A 24,696-nucleotide genomic window follows, 5' to 3' on the forward strand; every position below is an offset into this window, starting at 1 on the left:
GGAAGAGATAACGAGGCCTCCGTCCCCTGACTCTTCCCCCGTGCAGGCCATGCCTCCAGACCCAGCTGATGGCAATCGGGCCTGGCTGGACCCTAGGTTTCGTAGGCAGGAGAGGCGGGAACAACAGAAGCAGGGGTGGGGCAGGCCTAGGAAGTGCTGAGTCATGGAGCCACACCCCACAGGATATAAAGGCAGCAAGAGCTGCTTTGCCTCTTCGTAGCAAGCAAATTAACTGCTTAACTAAGAGCTGAAGTATGTTCCTGGGTGACTCATCGGCGTCGAGGGAGATAACAGAGACACTTGGCAGACGCTCGCTATTTTGCTGCCAGAACTGATAGTGCCGGCTAATTAAGCCATCGCTCGGACGGAGGCGAGGGGGGACAGAACAGCTCTTCACCCAGTGTTTCGGCATGGACTTTCCAGGGCTGGGAGAATTTCAGGCGAGAGCGGTTGCTCTTCCATCCCAAGGATCAGCCCATAGATTTCCACTGCTCTCCTCTCCTCTGCCTTCTGCAAATCTGCATGCCAGGCACTGGACCCAGCTGTTCCTCCTCTTCCTCATCAGCCGCCTCCGAACCTCGGGGGCTGTTGACTCTCCATCTGAGGGTTGACGGACGGCCCAGGCTACGCCTCTGTCTCTCTCTCTCTCTCTCTCTCTCTGCCAGCTCCACTCCCTCTTCCCCCGTGGAGCTCCCAGATTGCCCCAATACTGACCCTTACTCCCACCCCACCGCCTCCTCCTCCTCCTCCTCCTCCTCCTCCTCCAATTCGGCTGGTAGAGGGGCGGCTGACGACCGATAGGCCACAACCACCACACTCCCACGAATACTAGCAGGGCATTATACACACAGGGAGCAAGCCCCCACACTCCCTCACGCTGATCACGTTCCCTAGTCGGGTAATGAAACGCCTGCAAGCGAACAGCCAAGCTCAGAGGGCATCAAGGATCCCACCATCACAGCTCACATTCAGTGGATTGTGTCGTCTTAGCATTGCCTCCATCCATCAACCAAGGCAGCTGATTTCTACCCTTGCTTTCCGCTCGATGTTCCTTCTTCGGCAACGTGTCGTCTTTCCCTCTGGCAACCTCTTTCCGTGTGTGTATGTGTGTGTGTGTTTTGTGTCCCCGTGTACAGTGCCTGGCGTTTGGTGCTTCTGTGCGTGTTTCCGTTTGGATGGCTCTTTTGTCCGTCGCTGAAGCTTCCTTGATCTTCTTTTAATGCCATTAATAAGGATAACATTGGCTTTCCCCCCATCGGGAGATGTAGGTAGCAGTTCGCGTGTTTGCAGATCAAACAGGCTCCGAAAGAGAGTACATGTCAGGCAAAGCCTTTTCCTTCTATCAAACGCAAAAGATTGAGTAAATTAAAACTGTTTGGCAGAGGCGGCCGTTGTGAAGTCTGCAGGGAGAGATGGCCTTCAAAACAAAAAAAAAAAACAAAGACCAGAGAATTTTGCAATTGGGACGCGAAGGAATTGCATTTGCGGCTTTGTCCTCCTGGTTTGAGAACATAGCTGGATTGACGGCTCAAATAGAAGCCGGGCTCAATTTAAATAGATGTGCCGTGTTGCCTTGATTCTACACCCTCCTGGTTCCTGAAACTTACTTCTAGGCATGGCTGCTACTTTTTGAAGCGTCACTCCAAAGCTGTGTTTATTGTTTCTTTCATTTCCCTTTCTAAGTAAAAAAAAAAAAGGTGTCGTCAAAATTCTCTTCATTTGTGTTGAGTCGGGCTGTCAAATCCGATGCTAATAGTCTCCAGAGACTGGATAAGAATGTTTTCTAGGTTTTCTTGAAATTCCTAGAATTCTGAATTGAATGCCATTTATAAGGGAAGCTATTAGTGGAAGGCAGGCAGGCAGGCAGGCAGGCAGGCAGGCAGGCAGGAAGGAAGGAAGGAAGGAAGGAAGGAAGGAAGGAGAAATAGAGGAAGAAAAATAGGAAGAAGGAAGGAGAAATAGAGGACAAATGAGGAGGAGGAGAGGAAGGAACAAAGGAACGAAGGAAGGAGAAAGAGAAATAGGAAGGAGAAGGAAGGAAGGAAAAATAGAGGAGGAAAAACAGGAAGGAGGGAGGAAGGAAGGAGAAATAGAAGACAAATGAGGAGAGAAAGGAGGAAGGAAGGAGAAAGAAATAGGAAGGAGAAGGAAGGAAGGAGAAATAGGGAGAAGGGAGGAAGGAAGGACAAATAGAGGACAAATAAGAAGAAAGAGAGGAAGGAAGGAGAAGTAGGAAGAAGGAGAGGAAAGAAGGAAGGAGAAATAGGAAGAAGGAAGGAGAAATAGGAAGAAGGAAGGAGAGAGAAATGGAGGGAAGGAAATGAAGAAAGAGGAAGAAGTAAGGATACAAGGAAATGAAAGAAGAAGGAAGGAAGGAGGGAAGAAAGGAAGGAAGGAAGGAAGGATGGATGGAATGAAAGGAGGAAATCCATCTGACAAGTTGTAAAGATAAAAGAGATTACAGGTGTATATAGTGCGCTCAGGATAAAAGCCATCTCAGGATTATTGTTCCTTCAAGTGATGGGGAGAAAAGTACACCTCGCTTGGGAAGGAAGAGAAACCTTCTCTTAACCTTGCTGGAGAAGGAGGAGAAGAAAGAGAGGAGAAAGAGAGGAGGAGGAAGAGGAGTAGATCTGGCAAAGTGTTTACGGAGTGACTACTATTTTGAGACCGCCCAGGAGCAAAATACAGGATGAGGTTTGTCTTACAAACAGTGGTTTATCTACAAGTTATCTACAGTATATGTACATACACGTGCTAAGCAAAGCCAGGCAAGCAATCAGTCTTCTTTAACTCTACACAGAGAACTACAGTGCAGATAAACATACATTGATGTGGCAATGCCGGGGACTGTTAAAAATAGAAGACAAAGAACTGCAGAAGATCGTAAAGGATCGCGATCTCTGCACTGAAATTGAAAATTATGTCATCAACCAGATGTGGTGATCCAACTGGTTATCGGCACACTGGGTGCCGTACCAGAAAATCTCCGATGGCGCTTTGAAAACCTGCACGTTGACAGAATTCCCATCTGCCTATTACAAAAGGCCAGGCGGCTTGGATCCGCACACAGACCCCGCCAATACACTATTACGCCATCCTCGGTACTGTCGTGTCCCACTCCTCCGCTGATGGCCGGGTCAGGGAAATCCGAATCAGGCGTGCCTCTGCAGCTCTGCCAAAGTCCTAGCAAAGTTCTCAAGGCAGGCAGGAGACCAGAAAGTGATTTCAGCAAGATAAGGTAGACTTTGCCTGACTCAGAGAATGCCAGAAAGCAGATCCTTTGTATAGGCCATGGGGTGTGGCTCCATGACTCAGCACTTATCCAGGCCTGCCCCTCCCTTCCTTCTGTTGACGCCGCCTATCAATTCTCCTGAAGCGAGGGTCACTCCAGTCTGCAGCTGTTGGTAATTGACCTTCCTCAGGCTCACATGCTGTGGGGGAGGGGGAGGGGTCTAGTTGCTCCGTTTGCCTGGGCATGGAGCCAGGGCTGGGGGCTGGAGGCATGCTAGGACATTCCTCAGCGTTCGGAAGCAGATAAGAAGGCCCCGGCTGCGGGGAAAGCGGACGAGGCACAACAGGTACTTGGGAAGAATGCAGTGCGAACAAAGGGCAGCACCAACCAGCTAAAGAACTGGCAGCAGCTGTGACTTCATGCTGATGTGCACAGTAAGAAAGAAGAGGGAGAGGGGGGCGAAGAAGAGGAGAAGGAGAAGAAGCAGCCGCTACAGTGAATCCAAACAGAGAGGCACCTGCTGATGTGGCCCGTCAGCAGCCAGCAAAGCTGGTGGCAGACTCGGACAATGAGGAGATTGGGGAGGAACATGGGCCAGTCCTGAAGTCTGGGGAAGGCTTTGATGAGGGCTCTACATCGGAGGCAGAGAGGCCGCCAGGGCCATCTTGACAGTTGTCAGCTACCTTTGGAGTCGGACATCAGTGGGGCAGAAGAACAGCTGGAGCCTGTTCCCAGTGTGCGCATGCGTAGAGCTGCCAGGAGAAGGGAACAGCTAAGGAACAAGGGTCGACTCAGGAGTAAGGCCTCCGAACGTGGCAAATTTAAGACTTCTGGACTTCAACTCCCAGAATTCCTCAGCCAACCATGCTGAGTTTTGAATTCTGGGAGTTCAAGTCTTAAAGTTGCCATGGTTGGAGACCCCTGGATTAAAAACTTCAGATGGAGGTTGGTTAAGAGTGCAGGTCAGTGGTGGGTTTCAAAAAATTTTTTACTACCGGTTCTGTGGGTTTGGTAGGCGTGGCAGGGGAAGGATATTGTAAAATCTCCATTCCCTCCCCACTTCAGGGGAAGGATACTATAAAGTCTCCATTCCCTCCCAAATCCAGGAGAAGGATACTGCAAAATCCCCATTTCCTCCCGATCAGCTGGGACTCGGGAGGCAGAGAATAGATGGGGGTGGGGCCGGTCAGAATTTTTACTACCGGTTCTCTGAACGACTCAAAATTTCCACTACTGGTTCTCCAGGACTGGTCAGAACCTGCTGAAAACCACCTGGTGCAGGTGTGTTTTAAAAAAAGAAACTGAAGGTTGTATTTGAACAGCTCCGCGACAAGCTTTGTGGTGGCCCTTGACCTGCAACAATTTGTTTAGTGACTGAGGACCGATTTTCACGCTTACAACCGTTGTAGCCTCCCCCAGGCAACTGGCTCGTATTTATGACGGTTGCAGTGTCCCAAGGTCACGTGATCTCGTTTGGCGACCTGACGAGCAAAGTCGAGTGGGAAGCCAAATTCACTTAACCGTGTGACTCACTTTGCTTAACAACTGTGGCAAGAAAGGTCGTAAGGTCGTGAATTGGGGCAAAATTCCCATCACAAGTGTCTTGCTTAGCAACAGAAATTTTGGGCTCAGTTAAGGTCGTAAGTTGAGATTCTACTTATAGACAATTCCTAACAGGTCCTTGGTTAGGATCTACCAGTGTTAGATTGTGAATCGAATTGTACATTACTCATAATACTTAACAGCCATAATAATAAGAGAAAAGATAGCACCAATAATGATAGACATCTTGGGTGCAGTTTCAAAATATCTTAAACGTCCCTTGAGTACCATCGGTCAGTCAATTGCGAAAGGCAGCTTGCCTCAAGCAGCTGACATCCTGCAAGGATATCTGTAACACCATCAAACATTCATACCTGCCTATCCCATGTCCTTGGGAAGAACTTGATAGGTGGATAAAAATGACAAGCCCGTGTAAACATTGGGTTAGACTGTGTGATGACATCAGCATAATAATCACTCAACATGTCGGCTGGGGAATTCTGGGAGTAGAAATCCACCTCTCTTAAAGTTGCCTAGAATAGGGATAAGGATAGGATAGAACAGGATAGAGAATAAGGAAATGAATAGAATAGAATAGAATAGAATAGAATAGAATAGAATAGAATAGAATAGAATAGAATAGAATAGAGAGTAAGGAAATGAATAGAATATAATAGAGAATAAGGAAATGAATGGAATAGAGAATAAGGAAATGAATAGAATAGAATAGAATAGAATAGAATAGAATAGAATAGAATAGAATAGAATAGAATAGAGAATAAGGAAATGAATAGAATAGAGAAGAATAGAATAGAATAGAATAGAATAGAATAGAATAGAATAGAATAGAGAATAAGGAAATGAATAGAATAGAATAGAATAGAATAGAATAGAATAGAATAGAATAGAATAGAATAGAATAGAATAACAGAGTTGGAAGGGACCTTGGAGGTCTTCTAGTCCAACCCCCTGCTTAGGCAGAAAGCCCTATACCAGTTCAGACAAATGGCGGTCCAATCTCTTCTTAAAAACTTCCAGTATTGGCCATCCCCAACTTCTAGTGGCAAGTCGTTCCACAGGTTAAGACTGCTAATTTGGTGGAACGGCTTCCCTCCGGAAGTTGTGGGTGCTCCATCACGGAGGGCTTTTAAGAAGAATAACAGAATAATAGAGTGGGAAGGGACCTTGGAGGTCTTCTAGTCCAGCCCCCTGCTCAAATGGTGGTCCAATCATATATTTTTTTAAAAAAACCTTCAGTGTTGGAGCTCCCACCAGCTCTGGAGGCAAGCCGTTCCACTGGTTAATTGTTCTCAGTGTTTTCTCCTTAATTTCAGGTTGCCTCTCTCCTTGATAGGTTTCCATCCATTGCTTCTTCTCCTGCCTTCAGGTGCTTGGGAGAACAGATTGACCAAAAAAAAACCCCTCCTTCTTTGTGGCAGCCCCTCAAATATTGGAGGACTGCTTCCATGTCACTCCTAGTCCTTATTTTCGTTAAACGAGGCATACCCAATTCCAGCAACCGTTCTTTCAGGTTGATCAAGCCCGATTCCGGAGCAGCCATTTCGAACCTCCCCTCCCTCAAAAGCAGCCGCCCGCCATCCCTCCCCACCCCCTTGAAGAATTCGGCTCTGGGGGGTTTTCTGGAAATGTGTCAGAGAGGCTAATTGGCGTCCTCTTTCTCGCCTGGCACAAAACCCGCGGGTACAAAATCCGTGGGTTGCGCTGAAGGTTGACTGGAGCTGAATCATTTCTTTCTCGTCTCCTACGCTGTTCTTCTCCACGTTGGCGAACTTCACCTTCCGGCATTTTGAACTCAGGCCGTTTTGCGCCGGGAGTCCAGCAAGGGTGTGAAAGTTTTATTTTTATTTCCCCCCCCACCCCCCCATTTCTCGGAGAAAACACAATATAACTAAATCGCTCCACTTTTTCAAACGGATCCATTCTTTCCCTGTCTGCCCAGTGCTAAATTCGCCTGTTTGGAACCCTCACCACATCTCTGACATCAATACAATTGAACGTGTCCAGAAATATTTTACAAGAAGAGTTCTCCATTCCTCTGAAAACAACAAAATACCTTATCCCACCGGACTTGAAATCCTAGGCTTAGAAAACTTGGAACTCCATCGCTTTCGACAAGACCTAAGTTTAACTCACAGAATCATCTATTGTAATGTCCTTCCTGTCAAAGACTACTTCAGCTTTAATTGCAATAATATTAGAGCAACTAATAGATTTAAACTTAATGTCAACCGCTTTAATCTAGATTGCAGAAAATATGACTTCTGTAACAGAATCATCAGTGCTTGGAATACTTTACCTGACTCTGTGGTCTCTTCCCATAATCTTAAAAGCTTTAACCAAAACTTTCTACTATTGACCTCACCCCATTCCTAAGAGGACCATAAGGGGCGTACATAAGCGCACAAACGTGCCTACCGTTCCTGTCCTATTGGTTTTTTTCTTTTCTTCTTCATACATATATATATATATATATATATATATATATATATATATATATATATATATAAATATACATATATATATATGCTTATACCTCCTTATAGTTACCCATATATGTGTTTATATATTATATAATCTTTTTGTATGATACCTACATATATTGTTTTGACAAAATAAATAAATAAATAAAATCAATAAATTCAATTCCAACTGGCAAGTCTAAAACCGGAAAGATCAGAATCAAGCTGGAACGGACTTTGGAGCGGTGGTGAAATTCAATTTTTTTTTTACTACCGGTTCTGTGGGGGTGGCGTGGCTTGGTGGGTGTGACAGGGGAAGGACACTGCAAAATCTCCATTTCCACCCCACTCCAGGGGAAAGATTGCAAAATCCCCATTCCCACCCCACTCCTGGGGCCAGCCAGAGGTGGTGTTTGCCGGTTCTCCGAACTACTCAAAATTTCCGCTACCGGTTCTCCAGAACCTGTCACAACCTGCTGGATTTCACCCCTGCCTTGGAGGTCTTCTAGTCCAATCCGCTGCCCAAGTAGGAGACCCTAGACCAGGGATGGCTAACCTTTTCCAGACCGAGTACCCAAAGCGTGCACGCGCGCCTGAACCCCCAAAATGCAATACGCACACGGGCCCCTGCATGTGCAACAAAGACCCGAAGCTCGTATGCATGCTCAGTGGAGCTGAACTGGGAGCTTTTCCTAGACGCCTTTCCAAAAAACAATGTGGTTCTGTGACTGTTTGCATTTCTGAACGGGGTGATTTCTCCCTCCTGTTTGATCGGTCGCTTTGAAGATTTTTATCCTCCATAAGGAAGAAGAGAACAAGAGACAGGAAGCTATTAGAGCAGGGGTCTCCAACCTTGGTGACTTTAAGACTTGTGGACTTCAACTCCTTTGCTGGTCCTTTGCTGTTTTTCAGGGCGGCCCCACAGGCAGATCTAGGCACCCCAGGGGCTGGATCCCGCCCCCCCCCCCCCGGGCCTTGAGTTTGACACCCCTGCCCTAAAGGCTCGTGTCCCGTTCTTAAAATTTGGGACGAAGGAGAATGTAAATTTTAATCCCATCCTTGGAGGTGAAGTTCTTTTATTTTGTGAACAGGCTGGCCCAAAAATCATTCTTAATGGGCACAAAATATCTGCTGGGGTTATTAAGAAAGACTGAGTCTGCTTTCTGCCTCTAAAAACATGTTTCTCCATTTTTTTTCTTTCTTTCAGGAAAATATAATGTTCTGCCTCTTAATATTCCCCCCTCCCAAATATTACATTCTTCTAGGAGGGAGGGTTTTTCTCTCCCCCCCCACCCTATTGAAGGAAAAGAGGGCGTCGTACCATTTTGAATTTGCTTTTACTTTAAAGCCAAACAGTTTGAAATAAATCTCGAGCCGCGAATGGCTCACTTCAGCCTTGCTGGCAGGGTCGGGAGTTCAAATTCAGCCCCAATGGGTAGAACAGCCTATTTCGAACTCGGAGCAACTGTTCAGGGCGCCCCTTAGGAAGGTCTAGTTTTGAATTCCGAATTTTATTTTATTTTTTTCTCAAAGTGTAACTGTGCCTTGGAAAGTTTTCTCCCCCTAACCACGTTGGCCTAAACTGTTATGATACAATCTGTGTTTCTACGTATATTCTGTAGTATGTATTTTATGTACTTTTTTGTTGTTGTTGTTGTTGTTGTTGTTGTTTCCTTTTCAAGTAACTGGCTTGTAACAACCGTCTCCTTTGTATTTTGTTTTTTCTGTTTCCTTTTTCATTTTGTTACCTTCAGATACCTTTGGTAAGTGAGGTTTCTGTTTAAATCAATCGATCCTTTTTAGAAGTAAAAAAAAAAATTAACTCTAAAACGGCTGCTGCCCAGATCTTCCCTGTCCTGTATCTTTCCACCTCTTAAAACTAATTCTGTCTCAATAGCATTTCCCCCCCCCCCTTTTTAAAGGCATGCCTTTCCCATTACTAACGCCTTATTTTCTGTAGGATTATCTTACCCGGTTGAACTAACTCAAAAATGGGGTATTGCAGGCTGCAAAAGATAAATAAATAAGCATCCCGAATTGTATCCATCCTTTTCACCGAACCTTGGAACTTCTATCTGCATTTCCACAAATTTTCTCACTTTGGCTAGAATCCTGCCAGGTTTTTTTGTTGTTGTTGTTGTTGTTGTTGTTTCCTTTTCAAGTAACTGGCTTGTAACAACCGTCTCCTTTGTATTTTGTTTTTTCTGTTTCCTTTTTCATTTTGTTACCTTCAGATACCTTTGGTAAGTGAGGTTTCTGTTTAAATCAATCGATCCTTTTTAGAAGTAAAAAAAAAAATTAACTCTAAAACGGCTGCTGCCCAGATCTTCCCTGTCCTGTATCTTTCCACCTCTTAAAACTAATTCTGTCTCAATAGCATTTCCCCCCCACCCTTTTTAAAGGCATGCCTTTCCCATTACTAACGCCTTATTTTCTGTAGGATTATCTTACCCGGTTGAACTAACTCAAAAATGGGGTATTGCAGGCTGCAAAAGATAAATAAATAAGCATCCCGAATTGTATCCATCCTTTTCACCGAACCTTGGAACTTCTATCTGCATTTCCACAAATTTTCTCACTTTGGCTAGAATCCTGCCAGGTTTTTTTTGTTGTTGAGTGGGGGGGGGTAGGAATAAATACAAAATGCAGAGCCTTTGACCTGGAATTCCCCAGATAATTCCACAGCCTGGTCCCTATAATCGCCTCTTTTTATCTTCTTTCTACTTTGCCTCCGCAAACGGAATCGAGGTTTGGAGTTTCACATCGAAGAGAAACACGTTAAGGATTTATTTTTTTTTGGAAAATATCGTGTTTTTTGGTTTGCAGGAGAAGGGTGTGAAAAGGGCTTGCCCGGATCAAGTTTTTCCCACATTTTAATTTTTTTTTTTAACAGAGCCTTGAATGTACTGCAAAATATTTCTCGTGCTCGTTTTTTGGAGGCATCTATATATATTTTAAATGCAAAACGGGACATTTTAAATCTAAATATATATAAAAGTGAAAACCGCTCCCGCATTAATCACGAAATCTCCAGAACTGTAAAGCCTACAAACTTGAAATTTGCCACGTATCTTTCTCTTAGCTTCTAGGTGCTCACTAAGAAAGGATTTTTCGAAATGACCATCAGAGCCATTAGTATTTCCTATATTATGATTAAAACGCTCTGATGCTAATTAGACAGACGTTCTACTCCCCCTCCCAACTTGAAAATAACTCTGGAGAGAAAGGGAGAGGATAGGGGAGGCTTCTGTGGGGCAAGGCTGAGGGAGAGAGGGGGAGAGGATAGGAGATGTTTCTGTGGGGCAAGGCTGAGGGAGAGAAGGGGATAGGCTTCTATGGGGCAAGGCTGAGGGAGAGAAGGGGAGAGGAGAGGATCTATGGAGCCAAGCCTGAGGGAGATAAGGGGAGAGGAGAGGCTTCTGTGGGGCCAGCCTGAGGGAGAGAAGGGGAGAGGGGATGATCTATGGGGCCAAGCCTGAGGGAGAGAAAGGGAGGGGAAGGCTGCTGGGGGGCCAAGCGTGAGGGAGATAAGGGGAGAGGAGAGGCTTCTGTGGGGCAAGCCTGAGGGAGATAAGGGGAGAGGAGAGGCTTCTGTGGGGCCAGCCTGAGGGAGAGAAGGGGACAGGAGAGGATCTATGGGGCAAGCCTGAGGGAGAGAAGGGGAGAGGAAGGCTTCTGGGGCCAAGCGTGAGGAGAGAAGGGAGAGGATGATCTATGGGGCCAAGCCTGAGGAGACAAGGGAGAGGGATGATCCATGGGGCCAAGCCTGAGGAGAGAAGGAGAGGAGGAGAGGATCTATGGGGCAAGCCTGAGGGAGATAAGGGAGAGGAGAGGCTTCTGTGGGGCCAGCCTGAGGGAGACAAAGGGAGAGGAGAGGATCTATGGGGCCAGCCTGAGGGAAAGGAGAGGACCTATGGGGCCAGCCTGAGGGAGACTAAGGGAAGAAAGAGGATCTATGGGGCCAGCCTGAGGGAGAGAAGGGGACAGGAGAGGATCTATGGGGCAAGCCTGAGGGAGAGAAGGGGAGAGGAGAGGATCTATGGGGCAAGCCTGAGGGAGATAAGGGGACAGGAGAGGCTTCTGTGGGGCCAGCCTGAGGGAGACAAGTGGAGAGGGGATGATCCATGGGGCCAAGCCTGAGGGAGATAAGGGGAGAGGAGAGGCTTCTGTGGGGCCAGCCTGAGGGAGAGAAGGGGGATAGGAGAGGATCTATGGGGCCAGCCTGAGGGAGAGAAGGGGAAAGGAGAGGCTTCTGTGGGGCTAGCCTGAGGGAGACAAGGGGAGAGGGGATGATCTATGGGGCCAAGCCTGAGGGAGAGAAAGGGAGAGGAAGGCTTCTGTGGGGCCAAGCGTGAGGGAGAGAAGGGGAGAGGGGATGATCTATGGGGCCAAGCCTGAGGGAGACAAGGGGAAAGGGGATGATCCATGGGGCCAAGCCTGAGGGAGAGAAGGGGAGAGGAGAGGATCTATGGGGCAAGCCTGAGGGAGATAAGGGGAGAGGAGAGGCTTCTGTGGGGCCAGCCTGAGGGAGACAAGGGGAGAGGAGAGGATCTATGGGGCCAACCTGAGGGAGACAAGGGGAGAAAGAGGATCTATGGGGCCAGACTGAGGGAGACAAGGGGAGAAAGAGGATCTATGGGGCCAAGCCTGAGGGAGAGAAAGGGAGAGGGAGGCTTCTGTGGGGCCAAGCGTGAGGGAGAGAAGGGGACAGGAGAGGATCTATGGGGCAAGCCTGAGGGAGATAAGGGGAGAGGAGAGGCTTCTGTGGGGCCAGCCTGAGGGAGACAAGGGGAGAGGGGATGATCTATGGGGCCAATCCTGAGGGAGACAAGGGGAGAGGAAGGCTTCTGTGGGGCCAAGCCTGAGGGAGAGAAGGGGAGACGAGAGGATCTATGGAGCCAAGCCTGAGGGAGATAAGGGGAGAGGAGAGGATCTATGGGGCCAGCCTGAGGGAAAGGAGAGGACCTATGGGGCCAGCCTGAGGGAGACAAGGGGAGAAAGAGGATCTATGGGGCCAGACTGAGGAAGAGAAGGGGAAAGGAGAGGATCTATGGGGATAGCCTGAGGGAGAGAAGGGGAGAGGAGTGGAGAGGCTTCTGTGGGGCCAGCCTGAGGGAGAGAAGAGGAAGTAGTAACAGAGCACAGGTATTCAGCTAGTGGGTAATATTTTGCTCATCCCCTACTTAATCCTTCACAACCAGTGAGAGAACAAAGTAGAAGCATAAATGATGGTCAGGAAAAGACCTTGCAAAATTCCCACAGAGTGGGGGAGAAATTCCCTGGGTTTTTTTCTCCCCGCCCCCTCCCCCTTGTTTTCCTGCTTTAGGGATTTTCAATCCCTGGGAGCCTTTCCTTAATTTAAGGACCAGCGACTTCTTGAAGCAATCCCACAATAGAACATTGCAAGTTTTCGGCACTAGGATGCCTGCATTTCAATAAAAACTCCATGAAATATTCTAATGTTTTTAATGCACCGGGATTTTTTTATTTTTTTGGAGCAACTGCTCTACTTGGGAGCCAGTGCTTCTGCAGGAGGTACCCCAGGGAGGTGACTTGGAGAGGGACCCACAGGAAAAGCGATCCAACTCCGGTTTCCCGGAGGGAAATCCATCAGCAGATGCTATGGACCGTCTTCCCTGGGTTGCCATGGAGATGCAGCCTCCGCTCAGCTCAGCGATGTACTTTAAGGATCTCTTCCGCATTTTTCCTCCCCATCGAGAGCTTCATGTGTGGGTTTTCAGCTCCTCAATCTGTAATTTCAGGGTGGCCTTTAGTCCCAGGCAGGGAGGACTGTGTCTCTGAGCATGAGCAGAGGGCCTTAAGCCTCCATCTCCCCTTCCTCCTCTCATTGCTGCCAGAAGGGATGGGGATTTCGATGTTGGCTTTGTAGATAGGGTTCGAGTCCCAGCATCCCTTGCAAACAAAGCCTACAGCGGTGATGGAGAACCTATGGCATGCGTGCCACAGGTGGCGCACGTAGCCATATCAGTGGGCACGTGAGCTCAGCTCCGGTGCGCACCAGCCACCTGTTCTTCAGGCCTTCTGGGCCCACCAGAAGTAGGGAAACAGGCTGTTTCCTGCCTCCGGAGGGCCTCGGGGTAGGGGGAAGCCTGTTTTTCTCACTCACCTGGCTCCAGAGTCTCTCTAGGAGTCTGGGGAGGGGGGGCAAAACTGACCTTCCCCACCCCAGAGATCCTCCAGAGGCCGAAAACAGCCCATTTGCCAACTTCCAGTCCCACCGGAAGTCGGCAAACGGGCCATTTTTGGCATCCGGAGGACCTCCAGGTAGGTGGGGAAGACTGTTTTTGCCCCCTCCCCAGACTCCTAGAGAGGCTCTGGAGCCAGGTGAGCGAGAAAAACGGGCCTACTGGGCCATTGCGTGCTAGGAGCGGGGGAGGGGTTGTGAGCCCATGCGCGGGGGCGGGATACATAGAGTTATGGGTGGTGGGCATGCACGCAGACGCCCCCCGCCGCCCCCTCCTTCTGGCACGCGACAGCAAAAAGGCCTAAAGTTAGGAGAGGAATTTGGGGTGGCGGGGGCCTTTGAGTTTCTGGTTTCACATTGCAAAGTAATGGGAAGGTTGCTAGCACCTGGAAGATCTTATCTGAGTTTGGAAGCTAAGCAGGGTCAGGCTTGGTTATTATCTGGAGGGGCCCCCAGCCAAGATAAGGAAATGGGGGGGGGGAGAAATCCGGAAGAAATTTTTTTTTAATTTTTTTTTTACATTTATATCCCGCCCTTCTCCGAAGACTCAGGGCGGCTTACATTGTGTAAGGCAATAGTCTTCATCCATTTGTATATTTATATACAAAGTCAACTTATTGCCCCCCCAACAATCTGGGTCCTCATTTTACCTACCTTATAAAGGATGGAAGGCTGAGTCAACCTTGGGCCTGGTGGGACTAGAAACTGCAGTAATTGCAGGCAGCTGTGTTTAATAACAGGCTTCTTACAGCCTGAGCCACACCCCGGCCCTTTGGGGAGAACTTGGGGAAGAGATTACAGATACAGATAGTCCTCGACTTACAACAGTTCATTTAGTGACTGTTCAAAGTTACAATGGCACTAACCAAAGTAGTTAAAGGAAAAGAGAATATTAAGTCACTTTATTTTTGATCTGGGCCAAGATCCGGTCTGTTTCAGCCCTGCCTTTTATCTCTTGCTTCAGAAATATGCGCTGGACATTTTCGGCCGAGCATTTGAGGAAATAATCAGGGTTTTATATCGGCTTTTTTCTCACTCCACTTTGGGAAAAAACAACAACCCAAACCTTTTTTGAGCTTCTTTCGATATGAAACTCCAACGGGAAAAGAAAAAATCTGCCATCTGTGCCCTTTTTCTCCTGGTCTCATCCCCTCCCCTCCTGGTTGCCCTCGTGGAGGTAGCTTAATTAATATATTAACAAAACAAAGACAGTCGGGAGAGTGACAGGCGCCCTTTGGATCCCAAAACATCTGGAGCATCTGTGGAACCAGCACCGGGCATTGACAAAAATCCCCATCCGTCAATTGCGAAAGGCAGCTTGTCTCGGAACAGCTCGCATCCATCCGTTCCTCCTCACTCGGGTCAACCCTTACCGTTTTGCTCAACCATTCCGCATTTGAGTCACAGATGGCAGATATTTTTTTCAATTCAGGATTTCTTTCTTTCTTTCTTTCTTTCTTTCTTTCTTTCTTTCTTTCTTTCTTTCTTTCTTTCTTTCTTTCTTTCTTTCTTTCTTTCTCTTTCTCTCCTCCCTCCCTCCTTCCTTTTCCTTCCTCACTCCCTCTTAGTTTCCTTTCTCCCTTTGTCCCACCCTTCCTCCTTCCTTCCACTTCCCTCCCTGCCTCCCTCTTTCCTTTTCTTTTTTCCTTCTTCCCCTCCTTCCCTCCCATCCTCCTTCTCCTTTCCTTCCTTCATTTCCCTTTTTTCTTCCTGCCTTCCTTTTCCTTCCTTCCTTCTTTCCTTCCTTCCTTCCCTCCTCACTCCCTTAGTTTCCTTCCTTCCGCCCACGCTCCCTCCTTCTTTCCACTTACTTACTTCCTGCCTCCCTCTTTCCTTTCCTTTTTTCCTTCTTCCCCTCCTTCCCTCCCATCCTCCCTCTCCTTTCCTTCCTTCCTTTATTTCCCTTTTTTCTGCCTTCCTTCCTTTTCCTTCCTTCTTTCCTTTCTTCCTTCCCTCCTCACTCCCTTAGTTTTGTTCCTTCCGCCCATGCTCCCTCTTTCTTTCCACTTACTTCCTGCCTCCCTCTTTCCTTCTTTCCCTCCTTCCCTACCATCCTCCCTCTCCTTTCTTCCCTTCCTTTTTTTCCTTCCTTCCTTTTTTCTTTCTTTCTTTCTTTCTCTTTCTTTCTTTCTTTCTTTCTTTCTTTCTTTCTTTCTTTCTCTGTTTGAGGATATCCTGTTTCTCCCCATAAATCTACTTTCTCCCTCTCTTGTTTCCTTGCTCTTTAAAACTCCCCAGCTGCTCCTTCACAGTAGCTAGTCCAAATTAACATTATTCCTTCCCCTCCTCCTTGCCTATTCTCCTTCCTCTCACAAGCTAACAAGCTCTGCTTTGATTAACCTTAACCAGTAGTTTTAACTAGATGCTAACTCTTCCTTTAGATAATGTGTTTAACCTCTTCCTTAATTAGTAACTAAATCTAACTAGATCCTTAACCAGCTTTAACCACCCTAACCCAACCCCCCCCTTTCCCACTCCACGGATGTTAACTAATCAGAAATAATAATCAGGTCGTTTTTAATCCCAGATCCTGAAAATGGTGCATTTGGGGTAACATGGAAGGAGGGAGAAAGAAAAGAAAAGAAAAAGAAAAGAAAAAGAATGAAGGAGGAAATGAAAAAGCAAAAAATGAATAGTTGATGTGTCTGCAGGAGGACAAAAGGCTGGAGGGAAAAAAATGGTGTTATCCTTGCTTGTCCTGCAGATATTATTCATAAGTTTTGGCAAGTTACACCACTGGGGACATTTAAAAATATTTGCATGGGCCACCAAGAATTAGACAGATTCTGTGATGCCCAGGAAACCAGGATCCAGAAAAATAATCCATGAAATCCTTTGCTTTATTTTCAGGATTGGGGTAAAAAAACAACAACCCCTTTTTGAGAATTTTACAAAATATACTTCTTAACTGAGAAATAAACCTTGGAAAGCCAGTGGGGGAAAAGACAAAGGTGATGTTTCCCAGGCTAACAAAATTTATTGGCCACAGAGTGAGTGGAAGGCTGAACCAGGTATAATTGCACTCTGGCTCACGCTAGAGGAGGGAAAAAAATTAAGAGCTTCTGGTCATGTGCAGAGGGCCTCCCTTTGCCAAGAAACTGCATTTATGGCATTTTACAAGCTAGGCCAGGGGTCTCCAACCTTGGCAACTTTAAGACTTGTGGACTTCTGGGAGTTGAAGTCCACAAGTCTTAAAGTTGCCAAGGTTGGAGACCCCTGGGCTAGGCAATGCTACTCAGTCTCAGGTTTTTAAAATAAGTCAGATTCTCTTTCCCCCCCTCCCCTCTCCCCCAACGGGGGTCTCTTAGTAACACCGAGGACAAACTGCCTTCTGAGTTCTGCTAATCGCCAAGGTTTTTTCTGCAGGTTTCCTGGGTAACAAAAAAATAAAAATAAAAATGGAAATTATATTCTCCTTCTGGTCCTCAAAATCTCCTAATTTTCCCCCTGCCCACTTGCAGAAGTGAAAGCTATTTTTATTTTTTTTATTTTTTTATTTTTGCAAAACGGATCCACTAAGTTTGTAGTCCTCATGAGCCTGAGTCAAGATCTGGATCGAAATAGGCCTTGAACTTAAATCTTATCTGAATAATAATAATAATTATTATTATTATTGTTATTGTTACAACAGCCAGGGTAGGTAAGGAAGAGGCAAAATTATTAATTTTTGTTCTCTAAAACTCGGAGATTTTACTCCAATGATAGCAGCCCCTCCCCCTATCCTCATTCCCCCTTAGGTACCAAAAACTGAATTGCAGGTAATCCTCGACGTACGGCCACAACAGAGACCGGAATTCCCGTCGTTCAGCAAGGCGGGTTATTAAGGAACCGGCATCTGACTCTTAACGACCTTTCTTGCCACGGGTTGTTAAGCGAACCGCTGCCGCCGTAAAGTGAATCCCACGGCCGTTAAGCGAATCCAGCTTCCCCCTTCCCCTCCTTGACGTTGCTCGTGGGAATCTGGCTAGGACGGTCGCAAATGGTGAATCACGTGACCCCAGGATGTGACCACTGACATAAATACACGCCAGTTTGTCGGGCGCCCAAATTTTGATCGGGTGACTGTGGAGATGCAGCGACGGTCGTAAGCACGAGGACCAGTTGCAAGTCGCCTTTTTTTTTTAGGGCTGGGGTAACTTTGAATGGACGGTCGTAAGTCGAGGACTACCTCTAAGTGTCCCATCCCACCCACCCCAAACCGTGCCCCGGAGAAGCAGCCTTAGAAACTCACTCACCCATTTTCTCCTGGATGCCTTCCTTCCTCCCACTGGCTAGTCCTGAAAGAAAAAAAAATATCCGGTTTTTTCCCCCACTTGGCTTTTCACTTCTGTGTTTGTTGTTCTTTTTTTTTTGTTTGTTTGTTTGTTTTGTGTTTCTTTTTTCTTACAGAAGGTACACCAATCCGAGGTAAGATCCCCTTGCTTTGTGCTGGAGAGTCCAAGCGCCCTTTTCCTTAAAAATAAAATAAAATAAAAACAATCTGTATTTTTCCTCTCGATTATAGCCAGTAATTGTTCCATGTAGTTGCGTGGTCTGTTGTTGTTGTTATTGTTGTTGTTTCTTTTCCCAATCCAGAACTGTGTTACCTTGTCGCTGTTGGAAAATGTCTTTTCCTGCCTTCTGTGCATCTTCCTCTGTTTTCTGTTCCTTCCCTTTTTATTCCCCTCTGAATTCTGACTTATTTCCCAGCACACGTATAATATCACCCTATATATAAATATGTCTACAGGAAATAGAAATATATATTTATAGATATATTTCCTGTGTGTTTGTGTATGTATATATGTATACAGTAGTGGCCAAAATTGTGGAAACCTTTTGGGAAAAGTGTATTTTTGAGGTTTGATGGCTAATAAAACACCACTTTTTTTTGGACTTTCAAGATAATTCTATTCCACTGCTGGAATGGCCTGGGGAAAAGCCCAAACTTTCTTAACCCAATTGAAAATCTATGGAGCCGACTCAGGAAATGTGTAAGCCAGAAGCAACCCAGCAATAAAACCCAGTGAATAGAAGCCATCATTCAATCTTGGGTTCACATTAGAACAGCTGCAGAACTCAAAGACTTGGTTCACTCCATGGGAAGACGTTGTAAGGTTGTAATTCACGCTAAAGGTTACCCAACTTAGTATTAACTGACGTGATAATTTTTGTATATCTCGTTTTTTCTACCGTGTTTCCCTGAAAATAATACCTCCCAAAAATATTTAAACACGTGCAGAGCTGGTCCCTGCCGTTTCCTCTAGTTCGGGTTAGGGAGACAGAGCTGGAAATCAGGTAAGATGGCAAGAGGAGCCCTGTCTTGCTCTACGCGCCCCAAAATAATAAGACCTCCCCGAAAATAAGGCCAAGCACTTATTTCGGGGTTCAAAAAAATAGAAGACGGGGTCTTATTTTCAGGGGAACAGGGTGTGGTGATCATTTTTGTATATCTTGTTTTTTCTATGTGTTTCACTTTTCTTCTTTAAACTGTAACTGCTATTCTAATAGCAAATCCTGCATAAAAGTTATTGCATTACATTCTTGATTAAATGATCCTCCATTGATATATAATTTTATGGTTACTACTCCAAAAAAAGTGGCGTTATTAGCTAGTTTTAAAAAATACACTTTTCCCAAAAAGTTTCCACAATTTTGGCCACTACTGTATATATGTGTGAGTGAGTGTGTATATGTATACACACACACACACACATACATATACACACACATACATACACACACACATAGGAAAATATATATGGTTCCTTTTGGAACATTCTCTTTTTCTCCTGGCTGGATGGACTGAGGCACGTCTGAACAAGGGGGTAGAAGACTTCTTAAATGTTTGGCTTATTTGCAATTTACGGTCCTGCAGGTTTAAAAAGCTGGTTTCTCTGATGCTTGTAGACATGTCTGTTTTTTTGTTCTTTTGTTTTTCTGGTGTGGGTATCTAAGAATAACTCTTTTCCACTTTTCACCAAGATGACAAGTGTTAATTTGACACAGCTCCGCAGCACAGGACACAAGAAGTGGGATTTTTATTTTTTATTTTTATTTTTTTAAATAAAATCGCAGTGGTATTTTCTGGTGTGAAAAAAAAAAGAAAAACAGGAGGAGAAATCGCTCCTGGAAATATAAGAGACGTACAGAATCAGAACAAAACCAGTTTATAAAAATGAAAATAAAAATGCAGAAGCCAATTTTTCCAAACCGGAAAATAAGTCCTAGCATGATTTTTCAGGATGCTCGTAATATAAGCCCCAAAATAAACCCCCAGTTAAGATTGTGAGCCTGATGGATGCATTACCATATTTCCCCCAAAATGAGACCTAACCAGAAAATAAGCCCTAATGCAGTGATGGCTAACCTTTTTGCCGTTGCGTGCCAAAAGCGGGAGGAGTGTGGGGGAGTTGCGTGCGCAGATGCCCACATCCATAATTCAATGCGCCCCACCTGCGATTGCGCGCACGACCCCCTCATGCTCCCCCTGCTTTTGGCACACGGTGGGCCTGGTAGGCCTGTTTTTCGCTCTCCCCAGGCTCCAAAGCCTTTCTTGGAGCCTGGGGAGGATGAAAACAGCCTCCTTCCCCTCTGACCACGGAGGCCCACCAGAGGCCGGAAACAGCACATTTCCCAACTTCCGGTGGGCCTGGTAGGCCTGTTTTTCGCTCTCCCCAGGCTCCAAAGCCTTTCTTGGAGCCTGGGGAGGATGAAAACAGCCTCCTTCCCCTCTGACCACGGAGGCCCACCAGAGGCCGGAAACAGCACATTTCCCAACTTCCGGTGAGCCTGGTAGGCCTGTTTTTCGCTCTCCCCAGGCTCCAAAGCCTTTCTTGGAGCCTGGGGAGGATGAAAACAGCCTCCTTCCCCTCTGACCACGGAGGCCCACCAGAGGCCGGAAACAGCACATTTCCCAACTTCCGGTGGGCCTGGTAGGCCTGTTTTTCGCTCTCCCCAGGCTCCAAAGCCTTTCTTGGAGCCTGGGGAGGATGAAAACAGCCTCCTTCCCCTCTGACCACGGAGGCCCACCAGAGGCCGGAAACAGCACATTTCCCAACTTCCGGTGGGCCTGGTAGGCCTGTTTTTCGCTCTCCCCAGGCTCCAAAGCCTTTCTTGGAGCCTGGGGAGGGTGAAAACAGCCATGTTTCCCAACTTCCGGTGGGCCCGTAAGGCCTGAAAATCAGCTGGCTGGTGCACCCATGCATGTTGGAGCTGAGCTAGGGCAACGCTCGCGTGCCCACAGATACGGCTCTCTGTGCCACCTGTGCTCCGCGTGCCATAGGTTTCGCCATCACGGCCCTAATGCGTCTTTTGGAGCAAAAATTAATATAAAATCCAGTCTTATTTTCAGGGAAGCACAGTAGCTGCCTTGCTAAATAGCAGAAAATTAACCCTACCCTAATTCAGATGGTCCAACGACCAAATCTTGAAGACCAGCAGCAAAAAAATTAAAATAAAAAATAAGTTATTTCTGCTGCTTCTTTCCAGACAGGAAGAATTCGCAAAGTTGCTCTGATCCATCAGGTCTATTTCCTAGATAGTTTTATTAAGAGCCTCCATGCACAGGGGCAGTCAACCTTGGATTGTGAGAGCTGAGAACAAGGAAGGGTTCGTGGTTTGGTGGCGGAACTTCCATAACTCTGCCTCCATTCAACCTTGAGCCTCCGTGCATCGGGGCAGTCAACCTTTGAGTCGTGAAACCCTGAGGACCAGGAACTTCAAAAGGGTTCATGATGTGTTGGTGGATTGTCCATAACTCCAGAGAACAGATGAAATGGCCTTGAGGGATAGGAAGAAGATAAAAGAAGCCCGAGTTCAGGATAGAGCTGTAAGATATGCAGATGTCTCAGGCGAGGCCCCACCCTAGGCCAGCAAAAATCGGGAGGTGGAAGCACATTCAGATTCTGTTATTATAACTTTATAATAAAGACAGTATTGGTCTGCATCGGTGTTTTTCAACCTGGGCCCCTTTAAGATGTGTGGACTTCAACTCCCAGAATTCTATGCTGGCTGGGGTATTCTGGGAATTGAAGTCCACACATCTTTAAAGTTGCACAGACTGAAAACACGACTTTGGTTTCTAAGAACTTTCCTAGAAGACGGGACATTGCAATACACTTTGTATTACACTTTGCAGTACAGTTTTACTGACAGTGGGGAAAATGCTACGTTCTTAACCAAAGCCATATAGCATCCCAAAAGCTGTTTGGTTCGTGGGTTGTTGTTTTTTTGTTGTTGCTTTGGGATGTGGCCAAACCCAACCTGGCAGCTGGAATAACCACAGAAAAGTGTCTTGCCGTTGTGGCTGCTTAAGGCTGAAAGAGGGAAGCGCGACCTAATGGTTGGAAAAGTATATTGGACTGCAGGAAAGAGTTAAGCACAGGAATACATTGAATTGGTGTTCTCCATGCTTGGCTGTTTCCTTGCGGACGTTTCATGACCCAGCTAGAAAACATCATCAGTGCTAGAAGGATATGGGGTTGTGCCTCACGGTTTATATTTATTTATATGTCATTCAGAATCAGAAAACTCAAAAAGGATACCGAAGGCCTAAAACATCTTCTCATAGAATCATAGAATTCTATGAATTCTATTATGATAGAATTCTATTCTATCATAGAATCATAGAATTCAGCTCATAGAATCATCCGTTGTAATGTCCTTCCTGCCAATGACTACTTCAGTTTCAACTACAATAACACAAGAGCTACCAACAGATTTAAACTTAATGTCAACCGCACCAGTTTAGATTGCAGAAAACACGATTCCTGTAATAGAATTGTCTATGCTTGGAATGCATTACCTGACTTTGTGGTCTCTTCTCATAACCCCAAAAGTTTTATTAAAAATCTATCCACTGTTGACCTCACCACATTTCTAGGAGGACTCTAAGGGGCGTGCATAAGAGCACAAATGTGCCTACCGTTCCTGTCCTATTGTTTCTTCATATATATATATATATATATATATATATATATATATATATATATATATATATATATATATATATATATATATAGATATATATATATATATATAGATCTTTAGTTATTGGGTATTCTCCGTAAAATTGGAAGTGTCTTGGCGACGTTTCGACGAAGTCTCATTCGTCATATTCAGGCTTCAGCTTCTGGGAGCAAGACACTTCCAATTTTACGCGGGAGAAAACCCGAATAACCAAAGACCTACATACAAACACCTGCGAAAACCTCAGAAAACAAATATATATATATGCTTATACTACCTTGTTTCTCCTCATATTTATGTTTATATATATTATAATTTTTTTTGTTATGCTTGTTATGCTTGTGTATATTGTTATGACAAAATTAAATAAATAAATAAAATAAATCTTCCCATCGTCAATCAAATACCCAGATAAGCAGGGATTAACACCTGACAAACAAACTAGAAACAACACCCTAATCAAGAAACTACCAGGGAGGAAAACCACACTCCCATCAACACTGACAGAGCTGAGTAAATTGACATTGGAAATTAGAGAACAAGAAGATAAGCAATATTATAAAATATGGGATTTTATTTTACTACCGGTTAGAAGGAAAGATACGTTAGAAAAGACCCAGACTGAATGAGAGATCTATACAATGTGAGATAGATGTATGAAAGAGATGTTTTGGCACAAGATGATATGTAAACACGCCACCAGCACATTGTAATTGGTTTGATGAGATTTTTATGTTTGTTTGTTGTTAAAAAAATAAAAAAAATTTATAAGAAAAAAAAAACCACTGACAGAGCAAGGATGTAAATAGAGAGCAACTCCTACTCCCTTCTTCTAGCACTGATGATGTTACCTAGTTGGATCATGAGACGTCTGCCAAAAAAAAAAAAACAACCCGCATCTAGCTCAGAAAGCACTAAGGATCCCACAGTTCAACCCTGAGCTCCGGATATGCTATCGGTAATAATTGGTGCATTCGGCACATTAGAGCCGTTTCTCCCTTTTGTGCCCGATCTGGGTTGACAATTAACGTATTTCTCGGCCTCTCCTTTTTCCTTTTTGTCTCGTTGTCTCTTCCCTGCCAGGTGGCCTTCAGATCGAAAGCAGCGAAGAGACGGACCAGGGTAAATATGAGTGCGTCGCCAGCAATAGTGCCGGAGTCCGCTATTCCTCGCCCGCCAACCTATATGTGAGAGGTAGGGAGCGCCGTGACTCATGAGAATGGCAAATGTGACCCCTGCCCGCCCTTACACTCACACGCGCAAGCAGACACGGCAAGGTCTTTCGGGAGCCTTGCGTGGCCTTTTTAAACGAGGTGGAAGAAGTCGGGTCGAAAGCCTCTCTCCAAAGGACGAAAAGCTTTAGTTAACTGGAGTCATTTAAAAATGAGCCAACAGTCGATCAGAATAGAGCTGGAAGGGACCTTGGAGGTCTTCTAGTCCAGCCCCCTGCTCAAGCAGGAGACCGCGTACCGTCCCTTTGCAAGTAGCTGTCCAGTCTCTTCTTAAAAACCTGCAGTGATGGAGCACCCGCAGCTTCTGGAGGCAAGTTGTTCCACTGATTAATTGTTCTCACTGTCAGGAAATTCCTCCTTAGTTCTAGTTTGCTTTTCTCCTTGTTTGGTTTCCATCCATTGCTTCTTGTCCTGCCTTCGGGGGCTTTGGAAGAGGAGTCTCCAACTTTGGTCCCTTTAAGACTTGTGGACTTCAACTCCCAGAGTTCCTCAGCCAGCTTAAAGTCTTAAAGGTACCAATGTTGGAGACCCTTGCTTTGGAAGATAAATTGACCCCCTCCTCTTTATGGCAGCCCCTCAAATCCTAGAATACTGCTATCATGTCCCCCCTCCCCCTTAGTCCTTCTTTTCTCTAGACTGGCCATATCCAAATCCTGCAACCGTTCTTCATGTGTTTTAGTCTCCAGGCCTACCTAAGCCAACAAGGTCCTAAGCTGCATTAACAGAAGGACAGAATCAAGATCATGTGGAGTTCTAGTACCGCTTTACAAAGCCTTAATAAGACCACACCTGGAGTACAGCATCCAGTTCTGGTCACCACAATATTAAAAAAAGTTGTTGAGATCCTGGAACAAGCGCATAGAAGAGCAACAAAGATGATTAGAGGCATGGAGGCTGAAACATATGAAGAACGGTTGCAGGACCTGGGTATGTAGTTGAATGAAAAGAAAAATTAGGAGTGACATGATAGCCGTCTTCCAATATCTCAGGGGCTGCCCCAAAGAAGAGGGAGTCAAGCTATTCTCCAACGCACCTGAGGGCAGGACAAGAAGC

The 24,696-nt window shown here is 45.8% G+C and overlaps 1 protein-coding gene across 1 annotated transcript in view; it reads left to right on the forward strand.

Moving 5' to 3' along the window:
• PTPRS (protein tyrosine phosphatase receptor type S) overlaps positions 1–24,696 on the forward strand; it is a 291,141-nt gene that overhangs the window by 124,534 nt on the left and 141,911 nt on the right. Inside the window, exon 6 of the mRNA XM_058163586.1 lies at positions 23,495–23,605. Within this exon, the coding sequence (XP_058019569.1) occupies positions 23,495–23,605 (111 nt within the window). The remainder of the gene's footprint in view (positions 1–23,494; positions 23,606–24,696) is intronic.

Source organism: Ahaetulla prasina, chromosome 1 (genome assembly GCF_028640845.1).
Source record: "Ahaetulla prasina isolate Xishuangbanna chromosome 1, ASM2864084v1, whole genome shotgun sequence".
Lineage (NCBI taxonomy): Eukaryota > Metazoa > Chordata > Lepidosauria > Squamata > Colubridae > Ahaetulla > Ahaetulla prasina.